The 16,900-nt window shown below is 44.9% G+C and overlaps 1 protein-coding gene across 6 annotated transcripts in view; it reads left to right on the forward strand.

The window, feature by feature from the left end:
* Positions 1–16,900, forward strand: part of BCL2L12 (BCL2 like 12) — a 513,616-nt gene that overhangs the window by 263,459 nt on the left and 233,257 nt on the right. For 5 of the 6 annotated variants that reach the window (XM_069605212.1, XM_069605219.1, XM_069605217.1 and 2 more), the window contains one exon: positions 15,332–15,945. In XM_069605212.1, the coding sequence (XP_069461313.1) occupies positions 15,332–15,945 (614 nt within the window). Of the gene's footprint in view, positions 1–15,331; positions 15,946–16,900 lie in introns of those variants that run through there. The other variant, XM_069605209.1, reaches the window with a different exon arrangement.

Here is a 16,900-nt window from a genome sequence, read left to right on the forward strand (position 1 = left end):
TCTGCGGCGTGGAGATCTGCAGGGATGAGAAAAGGATACGGGTGAGATTTCAGTCTTCCGTCCCACTCCGCTACTTCCCAAAGTGCCCCGGTTTACCCATTCTCCCCTCCTGAATGCCTAGAGGAGAGTTTACTGAAATGTAGTTGCGCAGAGCACGATAAAGTGAAAGTTCTGACATCCTCTTGCATGCATTTATCAAACACTTTTCTTATTCTGAAGATGGTCCTGAAGTTTTCTATCATCTCTGGGGTTCACTTAATGAACTTGACCTCAAAACTAACTTTCCCCAACTACATTAAACGTGAAAATGCATCTCTAATTTCAGTCTTTAAACTTGTACTGATGAACTTTACACAAGCGAATATAAACACTACACTTCTCTTGCTTAAAATGTTTTATTTCTCTTTTTCACTTTAAAGAATTAAACTTTGTAAAACTGAGTTTCTTCAAACTGTTCAATTATTGTATTGTTTGCATTGAAACTTTGAGAGCGAAGTCTTGAACACTTTTCCCTTTGTGCAGGAGTTATTTTACAGGTTGTATTTGTTCCAAGCTGGAACACTCTCTCTAGGCCGAGTGCCATGTTAACTACTTGGGAAGTTTAGTTCAGATCCTGCTTTCTCAGGGACATGCACACAAGATAACCCAGAGACTTCCATGTTGAAATGGGGTTTCAGTTCACTACGCAACCCTTACAGTTGAGCCACTAGTCCTTTGCACATGCGTGAGAGGGAAGAAACCGATTCCTAGCTGTGAACGCATCGACATGCCGCAGTCGGCTCCGAAACGAAAAAAGAGAATTTACAAGGTAAAATTCACACAAACGTTACTCTGTAGAGAAAAATGGTCATAATGAGTCTTTTCAAAAGTGACTCCTTTACACAAAAATGTATCTTTCCTCAAGCGTTTTCTCCTTTACACCTTAAATGCTGCACCCCATCGTTAATTCAGCAATGTCCCTCGAAGCTTTTAAACCCTGCACAAATTCTCCTTCAAATTGTAACTGCCTTCTCAAGCGTCTTCACAGTATGGCCTGTAGTTTTTACTAAGATCTTCACACTGAACCTTTCTACTTGGCAATCTTCAGTGTAGGGCAGTTTAGAACACTGGCTCACTCATCAGGTTCCAAACTCCGCCAATCAGCTCTCGTTGACCTCGCCTCCAGATTGGTTTGGGACACTCCTATTTCTGAATTGAGCAAGTGGAGGCCAAACCAACCTGTGTAAAAATCACTAAACTCTCACTACTGCCTACTAGAAAAGCCCCCCACCCCCGCTCAATGCACGATTCTGAGTACCTTGGACCTGACATCCTTATGTTAACCAGAGAAGGGTTGGTTTTTAAGCACCGCATTGATCTCCTCAGTGACTGCCAGCATGGAAGTGTGCTGTGGTGTATGCTGGTGGCTGTTGAGGTTTAGTTTTGCATACCTCGTGCTTGTAGCCTTTTTCATCACATTGGTTGTCTAATACCCCTATGTGGTAGCCATTGGGGTACTGTACCCAGTCATTTTACATTTAGACATTCCTTTATTTGTGTGGACCACGAGGCAGGCCTAAAATGGCTGTTGTGGCGACTTGGGCTCACCCTGAGTCCTCCATGCACCCACTAGAGTGGTTTAAACTGAGTTAGACTCATTTGTAGCCCGAATATGCAAGTGTAGGGATATATGTGGCGGTTTTAAGGGACGGCCTGATTTGCTGGCCCCCAAAACTTTCTGTAGCCTCTTGTGCTGTAGTTGGTGAGCTGGCTTGGTCATGTTCTTACCTATACTCCTGAAGACTGTTGCTGGTCACAACCTGCTCCTGCCAATCTGTCTGGCCATACTGGCAGTGCTCTGGTTCCTTTTTGTGTTCTGCATAACTGGGCCTTCTTTCTGGTTGGATTGTGATCCTAGTCATCCTCTTTGCTTCTCCCAGTCCTCGGAGCTGGCTGGGCTTGCCATTCCTTCATGGGGCATCTTCTGAGTTTCCTGTTCTGCAATATGGTAAATCTTTTTAGCCTGTGTGCTTAAAGGTTGGGCGGTCTTATGGCCTGGAACCGGGTAGGCTGCTGCTCAACCATCTGTTATCCCCTGGACATCCCAGGGTTTCCGCCAGCCGTTCTCCACTCCATTGGTTCATTTTGGCTGCTGGCCACCCCCGAGCTGCCTGTGACCTTGATGTTCACTTTGCTACTCACTCTGCACCTGGTGATTGTGGACTGGTCTCTCTTCCATTTACACTGTCAGTACTTGTCCCCTCTCTTCTAGGTCCCAGTCCATTGATCTGGCTCTGCTGCACAGTGGCAGCAAAATCGCCGTACAGCCTTTTCTGTACTCCTGGAATTAATCTCGGACTGTAACTTTTCTTGGAGGAGATATTGGGAGAGGTGGTCCCTGGGTCTTTCCTCCAGTCTGCTGAACCTTTGAAGAGCACATTTTACTTGCCTCACCCAGCTCATTTTATTTTATGACTCTTGAACTCTCCTGTAAAAACACTTAACGGGTACATATCTGGACAGAAAAATATTCATGGGGCTCCCTCTGGTCCCAGTTTAGTATTTTTTATTTATTTAGTATTTTTTATTTATTTAGTATTTTTTTGCATGTATGCCCGATCCGATTGTCCGATTATAAATGCCATATATCATATCCCTGAAGAAACTTGAACGGAGGATACATATTTTAATTTGCAGGAATTGCTGGGTGCAAATTAGTATGGTTTTACGAAAGGCTATCTGATATAGAGTTGGTAGAATAAGCCATTAAACACAAGTCGCAAACGCCTACGCTGCACCCAGTAGCCATTGCTGGAAGTTGACCTCTAGTTTAGAGACACATTGGCAAAGTCTTGTGGGTATGTGGATTAGCCCAAGTGCAAGACTTTAGCCCCAAAAAATTGTCTTGGTCTTACAGGATAGTGACATTTTTACATAGCGGTCTTTGTTTGGAGATGCTATCAAAGCTTAAGAAAACTGCATACCCGTTTCTACATTATTAGGGGTCCTCATTGCAGTAAAGACTGATAGCCTTGTAGTTGGAGCATCCGGACATGTGTAGCAAGCACCAGTGACTAGATTAATCAATAGTTGAATAGCTAGTTAAAATGGATTTTGACTTGCCTAAAAAAATACTCCCATCAGAAATGGTAAATGCCCTTTTACTCGCCAAAAATATTTTTCCTCCCAGCTTCAAAAAATGTGGAGTAATATACTCCCACTCTGAATCTTATCTGAAGCCCTGTATCCTTCTAGTTTTGGTGGGCTTTTTTCACCTTCTTCTGTGTTGAAATAAAAGGTTGATTCACCTGCTTGAGTCACGTGATTTATGTCCATCTCTCACTGGACAAGTAACTAAAATTCTTGTGACTAATCCAGGGAATTCGTCCCCTCTCCCCAAGGGGAAGCCACCCCCTTTGGGACTGGATAGGCGAACCTGCTAAGCTTAACACCCTCTTGGGGACAGGGCAAGCAGGATCTAACTGCGGGTGACCACCGCGCCCCCCACCTCTTCCCTTCGTTGACAGGTGATCCCTAGAACGGTATGTACATTATCCTCCCTTTGTTCAAGACGCCAGTATCTTTGTTGGCTACATGAGGAATTAACTTCTATGATGACTGGAAACAACCTGTAAAAATGGCTGGTATGATTTCGGACTCTGTCTGCACACGTAGGGAGCAACCCTCCACCCTGGTCAAATGGGAGATAAACACACTGTTGGAGCATGAGGAGAGACAGCTGCAGAGCTGGTGGAGGAGACCCTCCTGAGAGGTGAGGCAGAGCGACGAAACCGTGGAAAGTCGCCAGCCCGGCCGGTGTAGAAGCCCAGAACGCCTAGTTGAAGGATGTAGCAAACTACTGTACCCACCCGTCACCCAGCGCGACAAGAGGCCGGCACTGGGGAGCTGCAGGAGGACCACAGGAAGGCACGGAAATCTCCGCCCAAAGTGGGCTGCAGAGCAAAGCACGAAGAAGCACTGCCGAGTGGGCCGACCACCCAGATTCCCGAGGAGCACCTTGCTGGGGTGATAGAAGGGAGACCTCCACCCCCTCCCCAAGGCAGGGTGAAGAAAGCGTGACCTCCAAGGTGGGGTGAGAAGTGAAACCGCAAGGTCATGTGAGAGACTTGTGTGGACTAGGCCAAACTGTGCCAAAGAGGAACTAGGCCTACCGGCTTAGACTATGCACCAGGGGCAGGAGCCCTCTTGAGAAACAGACCTAAGGGTGGGGAGTCAGAAACCAGCCACTCTTCGACTACTATATTTTTGTTGTAGTTATGTTTCTTTTATAGTGGTAGGGACAGACTCAGGCTAGCATAGGATTCCGGACGGAGGACTGTTCTTGATTTTTTAAAGACATCCTGACGAGCACCTTTCTTTCACAATTTCCTTTGTAGAGTAGGGCCTAGATTGAGGGGAAGGATAGGTTTGAGTAATAATAAAGCGAAGTCCAACACAATGCCACCTTGTCCATCTCTTGATTCTGGCCTACCACAGTCTCCTATGCATGGGGAAACACTGGAAGTGCCTGCATTTTGAGTTTTGGGAGGCCATACTAGTTTGCAGTGTTGCCATTTGATCTGACTTCTGTCATAATGAAGGCAATGCCTGTCCTGGCAGCTCGTCTTCGCAGAGAGATACACGCCCTTTGTTTAAACAACTCACTCCTGAAGGTAAAATTAGATGCAAAGTCAGTTGAGTGGTTACCGTGTTTGTCTCCAGTCTTATTTTTTTTATAAAATGAGGAAGGTCCTTTCGGACTGTTGAACCGCTGCCACTTTGTCAGGGCAGATCTAGAAATGTAGGTTGGCCTGGCTTTCATCTCTCCAGAGAGAGTGTTTGGCATCCAAAACACAGCTGCCCGTTGTTTGCGAAAATAGAATGTTCGACTGCGGCTTTACAGATGTTGATATGTCTGATGGCATACTGCATTTTCATGGCTCTACTAGCAAGGTTGTGGCTGTAGACTCTGTAGTGGTCTCTAAAATGTAAGTATTCACGGTTCTGGGGGTTCAAGGGAAACCCGTCTGTTAGTCCTGGGCTTCATTCACACTGGTGAGGGATGCATCATTGATGAACGAACAGTAAGTGATCTGTGGGAGGGGCAGGAAAAGGTTTTTCGTCATCAATGTCCTGGATGTTTCATGAGTGGCTTGACTGACTTTGAAGACCTTCCTCCCTTCCATCAAGCACAAATTGTATTCTGATAGTGATGGAGGGACTATTTAGGGGTCTCTCCAGTTGTGCAAGGAGGCTATGCTGGTCTGCTTTTGAATGATAAAGAATGACGTTTCAGCACCACATTTGGATGCTAACTTAATGTGTCAATGGCTACCCTCCACTGGCTCTCCAGGGGTATTGAAGAGGTTGTTGCTTCCCCATTTGCGGTTGCTGGCAGTGGCTTTGTTAGGAGACACTTGTGATCTGCCTGGACTTTGAGCTGGCCTTTGTCTTCCTGCAGTCTCACTCCTTCCATTGGTGTTAAGGAAGCTAAAGCAATGAGCGGTCATGATGATTGTGTTGGCTGTAGACTGTGCTTAGGAGTGCTTGGTAGCCACCCTTGCTGGATCTCCAGTTGTACCTCTTTTTCAAGGAAGTACTTTTGTTTGCATGTTTCCCACATGAGCATTATTCTGCACTTGGATTTGACTACGGGTCATGTTTTATTTTTTATTGTTTCAGATGTGTATTTTTTTGGGGACACCAGGTATATTTCTGTTTTCATTACTATTTATTTTTTTATTGATGAAGGATCACTAGTACTCTTTCACTATATAGTTAGTTTTTCTGTTCTTTCAGAATATGCCCTCTTTTCGTCTTCCTCACATTTTTCATATACAGATTATATTATACATCTAACAGCAAGCTTGTGTTACATTAAGGAGCCTCATTTAAATATATTGAAGGACATTGTATGAAAGACTTATGGTTATTTATCCAATTTTGCGCGTACACATCATCAAAGAAGGTGGTCATTTGTTATTTTATTCACATGTTATTTTATTGTGCATTTGTATAGCGCCTTCTATACCATTCCCAAAGCACTGTGGGTTGAACGCCCCTGGGCACCGTATTCCAGGTCAGTGGAGAGAGTATCTTCAGAGAATTCGAGACTCCATCCCCTCCACCTCTTACTCTCCTGAAGGATGTAACCTGGTGCAACAAAATTCAATCTTCCATGCTTGACAAATTGGACACCTTGCACACAAACATCTTAGCCCACCAACAGGCACTTTCTAACCTTGTGGCCACCAGTCTCGGTACCCCACCTCCAGTTCCCCATTCCAGCCAATCCCCTGTGTTTGACTTTAAAGATATGAGTGAACTTGAAGTCCTCACCCTCCTCAAATCCATCAAACCTTCCAATTGCAAAGGGGATTCCTGTCCAGCTCAGATTATCAAAGACTGCGCCCTGCCCTCGCCCCATGTATCACTGCCTTCATTAATTCCTCCTTCCAGTCTGGCCATTTCCCAACTGGACTTAATGAAGCGTGGGGACGACCGCTCCTTAAAAAACCCTCCCTTGACCCATCCAGAGAACTACTAGCCTATCGCCACCGTCCCGTTTCTCCTAAAACTCCTGGACAAAGCAGCCCACCTGCAAGTCCAAAAATTCTTAGAAGATGACCATCTCCATGGTGTACGGCAGTCCGGGTTCCGCACACGACATGGCACCTAAACAGCCTTGCTTGACCTAAAAAATCAAATGGATGACCTCCGGGATGCAGGCAAACCTGCACTCCTCCTTCTCCTGGATGGACCTATCCACTGCCTTTGATCTGGTGGATCACAAGATCCTCTGTCATCACCTGTCCACTGCAGCTAACTTCTCCCTGAGGGCCTGTGCTTGGATAACTTCATTACTACAGGAAAGAGCGATGAAGGTTTTCTCTGACTCAAGTGCCAATCCTAGTCTCATTAAATGTGGGGTCCCACAGGGTTCGTGCATAGCTCCCACCCTTTACAACCTTTTCACAAGGCCTCTGTTCAAAATCCTTGATGCCCTGGGCATCTCGTACACGAACTATGCAGATGACACCCAGGTGCTCATCCTCCTCTCAGACGATTATCTGTCTGATTTGAACACCCTCAACTCCATCTACTCAACGATCCAATCTTGGATGACATAAAAATGGATATGCCTCAACAGTGAGAAAACCAAACTTTTACTAATTGGATCCTCGTCCACCATGGGCAAATTGGACAAGCGATACGGCTCCTTCACCGTCAAGAACATCCCTATCGCTGTCACTCAAGCCATTAAGACCCTGGGCATATATTTGGAACCTAACCTGACTATGAATAGGCAGGTTAATGCCATAGAATCTTCCACTGCATACCATGCTAAACTCCTTCATGCAGCCAGACCTTTCTTATCCCAACAGAACTGCCTAACCATTGCTAGGGCAATAATTGGATCAAGATTGGACTACTGTAATGCCCTCTTTGTAGGGATATCCCAGAAGAATCTTGCCAAACTTCAACTAGCTCAAAACAAAGCCCTCAGGGCTGCGACAGGTATCTCACGAAGGGACCACATCTTTGAGATCAGGAGGCAGGTCCACTGGCTTCCCGTCAAGGAAAGGATTATTTTCAAAGCCCTTGCCTTGACGCACAAATGTGTCCATGACTTGGCACCCCCTTACTTAGCCCAAAGGATCTCCAAACCCGCGGCATACTCCAACAGGATAATTGTACCCACAACCTGCACAGTTCGAGCAGGTGGCACCAGCTTCTCCACTATGGCCGCCATCTTTTGGAACACCCTCCCCTCTCACATCAGGTCGATTGACTCCCATATAGCCTTCAGGAAAGCCATCAAAACTAGGCTCTTTGTATGACAGTGCACATGTACCACCTGTTTGATTCTCCTGACAGTGCAGTTACTACCTGTATGTATCTCTGCTTATGTAACTAAGCAACTTGTACTAAGTAATCCTGTTGGGCTGCATTCCTGTAACCCTGAATTAAGCCTTAGTATACCGTGCTTGGGTGCACTCAGTATATGTGCAGCCATTGCGGTGTTTAGCTGCATTCTGATGGTAGGTGTGGTGCAGTTGCTGTGTAAGGTCAGTACAGTATGTGCAGTGTTAGGGAGAATTCTCAGAAATGTGCTAATTCCCTTCTACCTTGGAGAGAGACCCCCAGCACCTATGCTGGACTTACTGACTTTTAATATTTAACCTAGAGAGAGAGACAACCTTTTTTCCCACTCTGGCGTATTTTTCATGTGGACTCTGTGTCAGACTCCAAAGTAAAAAAAAAAAAAACCTCCATAGGCATCATCTTTACATTGTGACACCCAGGACCTTCAGTGCAGTGTCACAGGGAAGTCTCTTAGATTTCCCAAAGGTTTAAATAGCTTCTCTTGGTGAAACGGTTTCCAAGAGCAGTGAAGTGAAATTGACATTACTTACATTTTGTAACTTTCTAGACCCAGCACACAGTATCTTACAATAGGGTTCTGTAGGGGTTACTTAGTATCCCCTTTGTCTAGTTTCTCATGTAAAAATGTAATGTTACCTTTTCTACAATTAATGGCTGGTGGCAGCGGTTTACTTTTAACTACCGTGGTGTGTTTTTACCGCGGGCTGTGTTTGCAGCTGCAGTAAGGCACCCTTGGGTGTCCATTTTGTCAAAATGGCCCGGGTCCTTTTTTTTTTTTCGCCATTTATTGCTGATTTTACTCTGCACTACAAACCAGGTTTGGTCTCTTTGTTCATTTTGTCTTTGGTGGGATTCACCAGTGAAGCCCGCCTCTGGCTCCAAGTGTCTGGCAGGGTCAGGAAGTAAGGCAAGTGCCCGAAACTCCCTGTCTTGGTTACAGGAATGCACCCAAAGGTGATTGGCCGGCTGGCTGTCCGGCAACAGCCACCTTGCTGTATGATTGACAGCTATGCTGGAATGAATGGGAGAAACCTGCATAAAAGTTAAGGCTTTTTGGCTTGGAAGGCAGTCGACCACTGGATGAAGGAATCCGAAGAAGAACTTGGAAGAGAAAGAGACGCCTGCTGCAACTCCTGGACCGTTGCTTTGCCCGGTGAAGCCCTGCTGCTGTGCTGAAGCTCCGAATTCGCCTCGACTAGAAAAGCCCTGCAAGGAGGACTCTTCCCCTTGAGTTGGTGGGACCACTCAACTCCAAAGAACTTGTTTGGACATCCTCTCGGAGCCAGCTGTACTTCTACTGCTGCTGTTGGTGCGGAAGTGCCAGGGAGAGGAACACCAAACTGGGTGCATCACTTTCAAGTCAGATCCGAGCTTGTGGAAGATCTTCCGGACTACCAAAAAGCAGGACTGACCACGCCTGAGCCACCTCAACGGAGTGCTGGACCCCAGATGCGAGGAAGGTCCAGAGTGGTATCCGAGAGACCGCAGTGGTGCTATTTGCTGGGATGCGAGGAGCTGAAACCGCGAAGTGCCGCTGAATTGAAGTTTGCCCTTTGCTGCTGCTGACCGTCCCATTGTAGTACAGGAATCCCTAGAAGTCCTCCCTCTTGTCCCCACGACAGAGGCACAGAAACGGGAGCTGCACAGTACCAGAAGCCAGCTGGAACCATTTCTTCTAACCAAAGGTACTGTAAAGTTTGAGACCTTACTTCTTGTGGTGTAGCCTTACTTGTTCTCAGTTGAGACTGGTCTTGGTTAACCTTGCAGAGTTGCTTACAGCTTTGCACCTCATATGCCTCCCAGCTTGTGGCCCTACATTGATTCTACTTTTTCTCCAAAGACTTCTAAAACATTGTGCAAGACTTTTACTTACCTACAAGAAGTGCTTCAGCTCACATAGACCTTTTGCTAACTTAACATTGGCTCTTCTTACCTCTGACTTTGTGTGTTACCTTTCCTCCAGCAAAGGGTTCATTTACTTTGCATTGGAGGGTTAGAAAGTACTTACCCGCTTTTAGAGTATTTGTGTAACCTTTGTTTTATTCTTAACCTCTTTTCTTTCAAACTCCGTATTGCTCTAAATGTACCAGTGATAGATTAATGTCCAGTGTCCTAGTTATTTAAGTCACCTCAGGGTGTAGGAATAACCTGTGTGCCATCCCAAATGGGTACTTGCTGATTTAGAGAAACTAAGAGTGTGTATTCTGGAGTGTATTTGTGTGTTACTGTTATATTGCTCCCTTCTGAAGAAGGCTTATTCAACTGACTGTTAAATAAATTAATAATTGTTTAATCAAGAAACCTTGAGTATAAGAGTTTATTTGAATACTTGTCACTGAAAACCTCTGTGTGTAAAAAAAAAAAAAAAAAAAAAAAAAAACACCTACTGTTCACATTGACCCCTCTTAAGATCAGCCTGGCTGCTCAGCCACACTACCAACCTGTGTAGTACAGACTTATACCAAAGGTTGGGTTCCTATTGCCAGGAGGTCAAGGTTGCTGTAGTGCACACAATCTTGCCTAACATGCAGCAAGGCTGTTGACCTCGGGGTTCTGCATTCTGGTGATGGTGGCGCTTGTGTATGTGTGCTGCCAGGCCTATTTTAAAAAAGAAAATGTGGGGTATAGCTGCGTACTGAAGACTGTTGAGTTGTTCATGGGGGTGAGTAGGTATGTGTGCAGCTAGGCTGGATTGATCTAGGGGTATAGCTGCATTATAATGTTTGTTGGTGTAGAGGAAAGTAAGCATATTTGTATGTGTGAGTGTCTGTGCGGATTGTTTGGAGACCCCATTTCTGAATTGCTTCCAATGTTTGCTGTTTGGTTCTCAGAGAAATTCTCTATAGGATTCCTTGCCTACTTCAGAGCGTCTTCCCATGAGGTGGGACAGAGTCCGTCTGTATCAGAAGCTTGGTTACAAGTGCTGGTGGGCCCATGTTCTGGGTCCTGGGTAATAGTTTGCGGCAGGCAGGTGGGTATTCCTGTCATAGTTTATGGTTTGAATTGTCGATTTGTATCGCATTATTATCCCTTCTGGGAGCTGCAAGTGCTTGAGAGCTCCTTGGATCAGAGGGCGTACTGTGTATCTGCAGAAGACTGAAGCAAGTCTAACCAAGCCTGGTTGATACTGCGCCCAGGGTGAAGGAGTTCTTTGCATCAGTTCCTAGACACATCATGGTAATCTTGCTTGATCAGAGACCAACTTGTATGCCCGAAGAATGATTTGATCTGGCCCAGTCATAATGTTTCAACATCTGTGCTATTCTATTCTGGAATTGTAGTTCTGTGAATCAATACCCGGGTGAGTGAGATTGACACATTTTAACAAGAGCAGGCCAGATCATATTGTTTAGAACATAAGTGCAATAGGGCTCTGGGTTTGTAGTTCTGCACATTGGTTTACAGATGGTAAGATTGACAGAGGTTCACATCTCCTGGACTGATATGCAGTGCATACTCTGAGGAAGATGATGATAAAGCTCATTCCAGGTTGAAGAACGGAAGTGCTGTTAGGACTCTGGTTTGGAGATAGGGTATTGGTTTATGGGTATGATATGATATGAAATGATAGGCTATAACGCGCTTAATACCCAGAGGTTTCTAAGCGCGGACCCGGGGATCGAACCTATGTCGCTACATGTCGTCATTGTTTCCAAGGCGAGCACATTGCTGCTGAACTATCCTCCCGGGACAAACGGGTGGAGATAAACAAACATCCCCTGGTCTTGGAGCGTAGTGTATGTATGGACGCAGACCCTGAGCAAGCCCAGTCTTGGAGTAAGAGCATCAGGGTTGGCATGTCTTGGGTTTGGAATTGTGGGCATTGAAATTGTAGCAAGGTTAGGGGAGACCTAGTTAGCATTATTCTAGTGTTGAGATGAAACTGGTCATCAGTCATTGAGCTGGCTCCCAAGTCCCAACTGTTCTTACCTCCCAGTCTCAATGTGGTTCTAGCCAAATCTAGTGAGATTCCAAACAAACTTGTGGAACACTCCCATCCCCTGCACATCCTAACGTTGCAAAAACAACCAAATACTCTTTCAGTTTTGTAAAGTAAAACTTTATGTACAGATGACCTAGTCATCTATAAGCCCATTTACCTGAAAAGGTTATATTTTTAAAAGAAAAGCAATTCAACAAAACATTTACATAAGTTAGTAACGATATGGTTAAACATCAAATAGATGAGACTTTTGTGATTCACAGTTCAAGTAGTGGCTATTGCTTCATAGTCTGAATCAACCAATCCATCAAGCTTCAATTCATATATCTCAAGTAGACATGTGTACTGAGCATCAAATCATAGTCCAGCTTTCACAGTGGGTACGTGTTATTTGAGATGTTTTAGAATCTTGAAGCTTAGAAGTACAGTATTCTTAACGCGTTTCGGGGCCAATGTATCCCCTTCTTCAGAAGATCTACCAGACCTTTTCTTTCCCCTGTCTACGTGAACTAATAAATAAAATAAAGGATACCTTGGTATTAATAATCTTAATGTATAGTAGTTCATAACTGTCATAACTGAATAATTCCTCATAAATAATCACCTGATTATGCCTTTGTTATCTGTTTAGGGACCCAAGTGCCATCTAGGTATGTACATTCATGTCAATCCTAAAAAATAATAATCAAAGACTATCGATAAGTCCTCCTGGTGAACAGTAGTGATGTTTATAAAAACAGGCGACCTACTCTGTGGTGTCAATTATTTAAATAGAAAAGAAGGTTCCTCTAATTACCAGAATTGCAGGTTAGTTATGGCCAATAATTTGTGATGAGTAATCTTGTAGGTGGCCATACCGGCACATTCAAGACCATGCGTGTATCTGTAGGCAGAAAAAAAATACCACTATTTCTATTCTTGTGGGGTGTATATTCCGTTACAGGTGAGGTGACAGTCACAGATTAAACCAAGTAATGACAGTGGTGAAAGTATTATTGGCAGCTCTTACCATTATTGTACGGCGTGACTCTCAAAGATATTGTCAAACATCTGTAATAAGATGTGTAGATGTGTATGATTATCTGTATGCAAAGTCATAAAATGTATCCATTTGTTATGATGCCAAAAAGTTACACAAAAAGTTAAGGTAGCAGCTGGCTTACCCGTGTATAAAATTCTAGCGCACATGCAGTCGTACAGATTTGAACGTAGTTGTAGAAGTGTTGTCTTTGAATGCCGTTAGGGTGTCAAATTAAGGTCTCAAAATCAATAGGAGGGCATACCTACAATAATATTGGAATATAGTATTTGCTAAATTCAAGTATTGGGAACGCATCCATACTGTATATATTAACTTAAAGAATCTTTTTCCTGTTCGCTCTTTATGCAACTATGCTTACCTTAGGGGGGGACACTCTCGTATGGGATCCCTGTGGTGATGATCGTAAAAACGGCATCACCAAAATGGCCGCCGTTATATTCGCGTAACGTGCTGACGTCATTGCGTAAATGCGCAGTGACGTCACTTTGTGTACTATATGCCGTAATTTTAAAGAAAGGTGTATAAAGGTAAGAAAAGGTGCATGGGGCCTCAAAAGGGCTTTGCTTTTGTATTGCATTAAATACAAAATGTGTGCACATAAGTAACAATACCTGGATTTAATTTGTTTAAACGGTATATCTACCGGTCTATTAGCGGATTCATCCGTCTAGACATCATCTGGTGATTATTTGGAGGTCCAGTATGCTCACAATCTGCCTTATGTCAATGGATATATCCATAGTCATCAACATGATGGGGAATAAAATGACCTATATAGATACAAGATTCATGCCTTTTGCCTAGTGCTCAGTATGGGAGTTACTATTTATTTATTGTTGGCTTGTTCAGCGCTTATATAATAAGAATATACTGTTTCAAAGCGCTCGCAGGGAAGGAGGGAAGTACAATTTACAACATCACACATAATATTGGGAGCGGGGGGGAGAGGAAGTGGGGGGTGATCCTACTATGCCTTTTGAGAATTCAGACTGCAAGTGCAGAAAGGAAGAGGGAAGAGGGGGTAAGTGCTGGGGAGTCCGAGCCCGTGGTTGAGCCAGGACGAAGTGCTAGAATGTTGAGTGTTACATGGCCTGGGCTGCAAGAGGTGTAAGTGCGGAGGGTATGCAGATGCAAAGTGCTGTGGAAAGATAGGAGCTGGGAAGAATTGGTGTGGGTGTGGGTGGTTAAGGCCCCGAAGAGGCATAAGGGCCAAGGACACTGATTCAGCAACTGTGAGAGACTAGGGGGTGGCGGGAAGGAAAGTCTTAAGGAGCTTCCGGAATTTGAGAAGATCCTGTTCAAGGCGCAGAGAGAGGGGGAGGCTATTACAAAGGAGGGAGCCTACAGAGGAAAGTGAGCGACCCCCTGCCCTCTACTTAACAAAACGCATGACACACTAGGAGTTGGTACGAAAGTAGCGAAGTGGTCTAGGAGAGAGTATTTCGATAAAGTTGAAGATAGTGTGGTCCACAGGCCCAGACAGCCTTGTGGATGATGCAGAGGGATTTGAATTTAATCAGTGCAGCAACCGGGAGCCATTGAAGACTTTTTAGTGCAGGAGAGATACTGTCCCTGGGCTTAAGGCCAAGGATAAGTCTTGCGGCCCTATTCTGGATAAGCTGGAGGGGTCGCAGAGTGGAAAAGGAAGATTCAGGAGGAGGCTGTTAAGTAGTCCAGTCTATAATGAACAAGGGCTTGAGTCACAATGAGCCTCTGAGGGAAAGTAAAAAAAAAAAGGTAGAATTTCTTTGAGAAGGAAGAGCTGATAGTTGGACTTCTTGGCAATGTCCTGAGTGTGAGGGAGGAAGGCAAGAGGAGTTGAAGATGACTCCAAGGTTTCTGGCTTCAGTTGAAGGCGCAGGGGTAGAGCCCAAGGAGGGAAGGCCAGAGTGAAGGGAAGAAGGAAGGGAGCAGGGGTCCCAATGGAAAGAATCTCAATTTTACAGTTGTTGAGACACAGATGTGCTCCTAGACATTGCTGTTGTATTATGAACCAATCTTTTGATGTATATTGGATGGTGCCCACCTTGTTCATTATTGGTTTACTTCTTTCAATGTTCATATATTTATCAGAAACGTTTGGACTATTCTGCAAGCAACAACTAGGTGTTGGAAGTCCAGAATCAGTGTTGCACATATGTAAATTAATCTCGCAGAACAGAGTGGTGTCGCTGAGTTGTTTTGGCATCAGCCAAAGTGAGATCACAACCTCCTCCCTCTCTGGCCAGAATAATATCTGTGTCTCACTTTCCTGTAATTTCAATCTGCACTTGCTCTGCCTAGAATTATGCCAGTCTTCTCACTCGGCCACTATTTGTGCCATAATCTACACACTCCCTACATTGATATCGGTCTGTTGTCTCTGGGAAGAGTTAACCTGTGTGATGCTGCACTTGGGAGCAGATTTATTTGTCATGTGGTTGGGTATTTACAAGGTGAGGATGTACTTTAAATCAACATTTTTTTTTTTTTCATTGCAGGTCATCCCCAAAGGGGCATCGCAACGGCTCCCTGAAACACCATGGCAGGTCCCTAGAGAGGAATGGATGTGCACATATTGTTGGGGAGAACGAGGAATGCAAAGGCATCTACAAGAGTGGATCTTGGCGCTCCATCCATGAGGAAATAAACAGGGCAGAGGAGAGTAAGCATGGCTTCAAGACTGGCATAAAGCGGCTTCTGCGGCGTCACAGCCAGACCAAGGAGAAGAGCCACCCCCACAAATTGAAAGGTGGTGAAACGCCCAGCAAGTCCCGTGACTCTCTGGATGGGGTGCTGGAGGAGTCTCAGATAGGCCCTGGTCGAGGGGACTCTCTGAAGAGGCCAAAGACTCCAAATCTATTCTTGGCATGTGCTGTGGCACCCTCTGACCCCTTCGACCCACAGGAGCAATCAATGTATGTCGCTGCTACCGAGAAGTCCTCCTCACAGGGAGCCAGCCGCAAGTCTGGCAAATCCTTCTCCCTAAAGAAACTTTTCAAGATGAAACATTCCGCAAAAGATACAGACAAGGGGCTGCCCCACGCTAATCGACCCAGAACCCTGTCAGTTCAGCACTGCTATGAAGAGGCGCACCCCGAAAGGTTGCCTACAGGTAAGGTAACTAAGGCAAAAGATGTGCACAGGGCATCTAGAATCCCCCACTCGGGCCAGGGACCTCTTATGTGAAATCACTCACTGAGGGCAAATACAACCTCTAGCCTCCAGATAAACCCTTTCTCCTTATTGGGCCACACACCAAAGACCTCTAACGTATGGGAACCCGCACCAAAGCCTAAAATATTTGCAAGATTAAATCTCTCACTAGGACCAAAGCTACTTCTTGGTTGGTGCGATTTGTCGTTGAGCCAAAATAAAAGCACAGGAAAGTAGGCCCTAACACCACTACAGCAATCTATCCTGTGCTCTGTCGGCCAACATTGTCAGAAACACTCTGTCAGTATGGCAGTACTGTGTGCCCTGTATTTCCATGGCAGGGCTGTGCCTCTCCTTTATGTTGGGCAGAATCATTTTGACAAAAGGAAGCTGCTAGATAGGCAGAATTGTCGAGAAGTTTGTGCTTGCTAGTAAAACTCTTTCCTGGCCCAACATTGTCAGTTGTCTTTGATATGTCCTTTGGTGTGTCACTGGGTTCATCTTGTTTCTGTTTTAAATTCATATCTAGATGGAGCCCCTGAGAGAGCTAGCCATGCACCTTACTGAGAAATGGTAGCACAAATGATAATCATGTGTTCTTGCATATTGCATTATCTTTGCCAGCTAAGCTTGTGACTTCTGGGTATTAATATTTAGGAGGTTAGTTTCTCCACACTTCAGTCGTTCTGCCATTTTGAAAAAAAGAAGGAAAAAATCATTTTTTTTTTTTTTAAAAAAAAACCTTCTTGCTGGAATGTGAGTAGAATAGTCCAGGTCAGCTAAATAAGCCCTATATCCAGCCAGTAGCCCTCCCTGAGCGTTCACCTCCAATTCAGATGCACCAAGCAGTGCATGTCAGTATGAAAAGCATCTCGAGAAATGTGTCCATCTTAAATGCCACCACATTTATACAT

Source organism: Ambystoma mexicanum, chromosome 1p (genome assembly GCF_040938575.1).
Source record: "Ambystoma mexicanum isolate Mex_15411 chromosome 1p, UKY_AmexF1_1, whole genome shotgun sequence".
In the NCBI taxonomy this organism is placed as follows: domain Eukaryota; kingdom Metazoa; phylum Chordata; class Amphibia; order Caudata; family Ambystomatidae; genus Ambystoma; species Ambystoma mexicanum.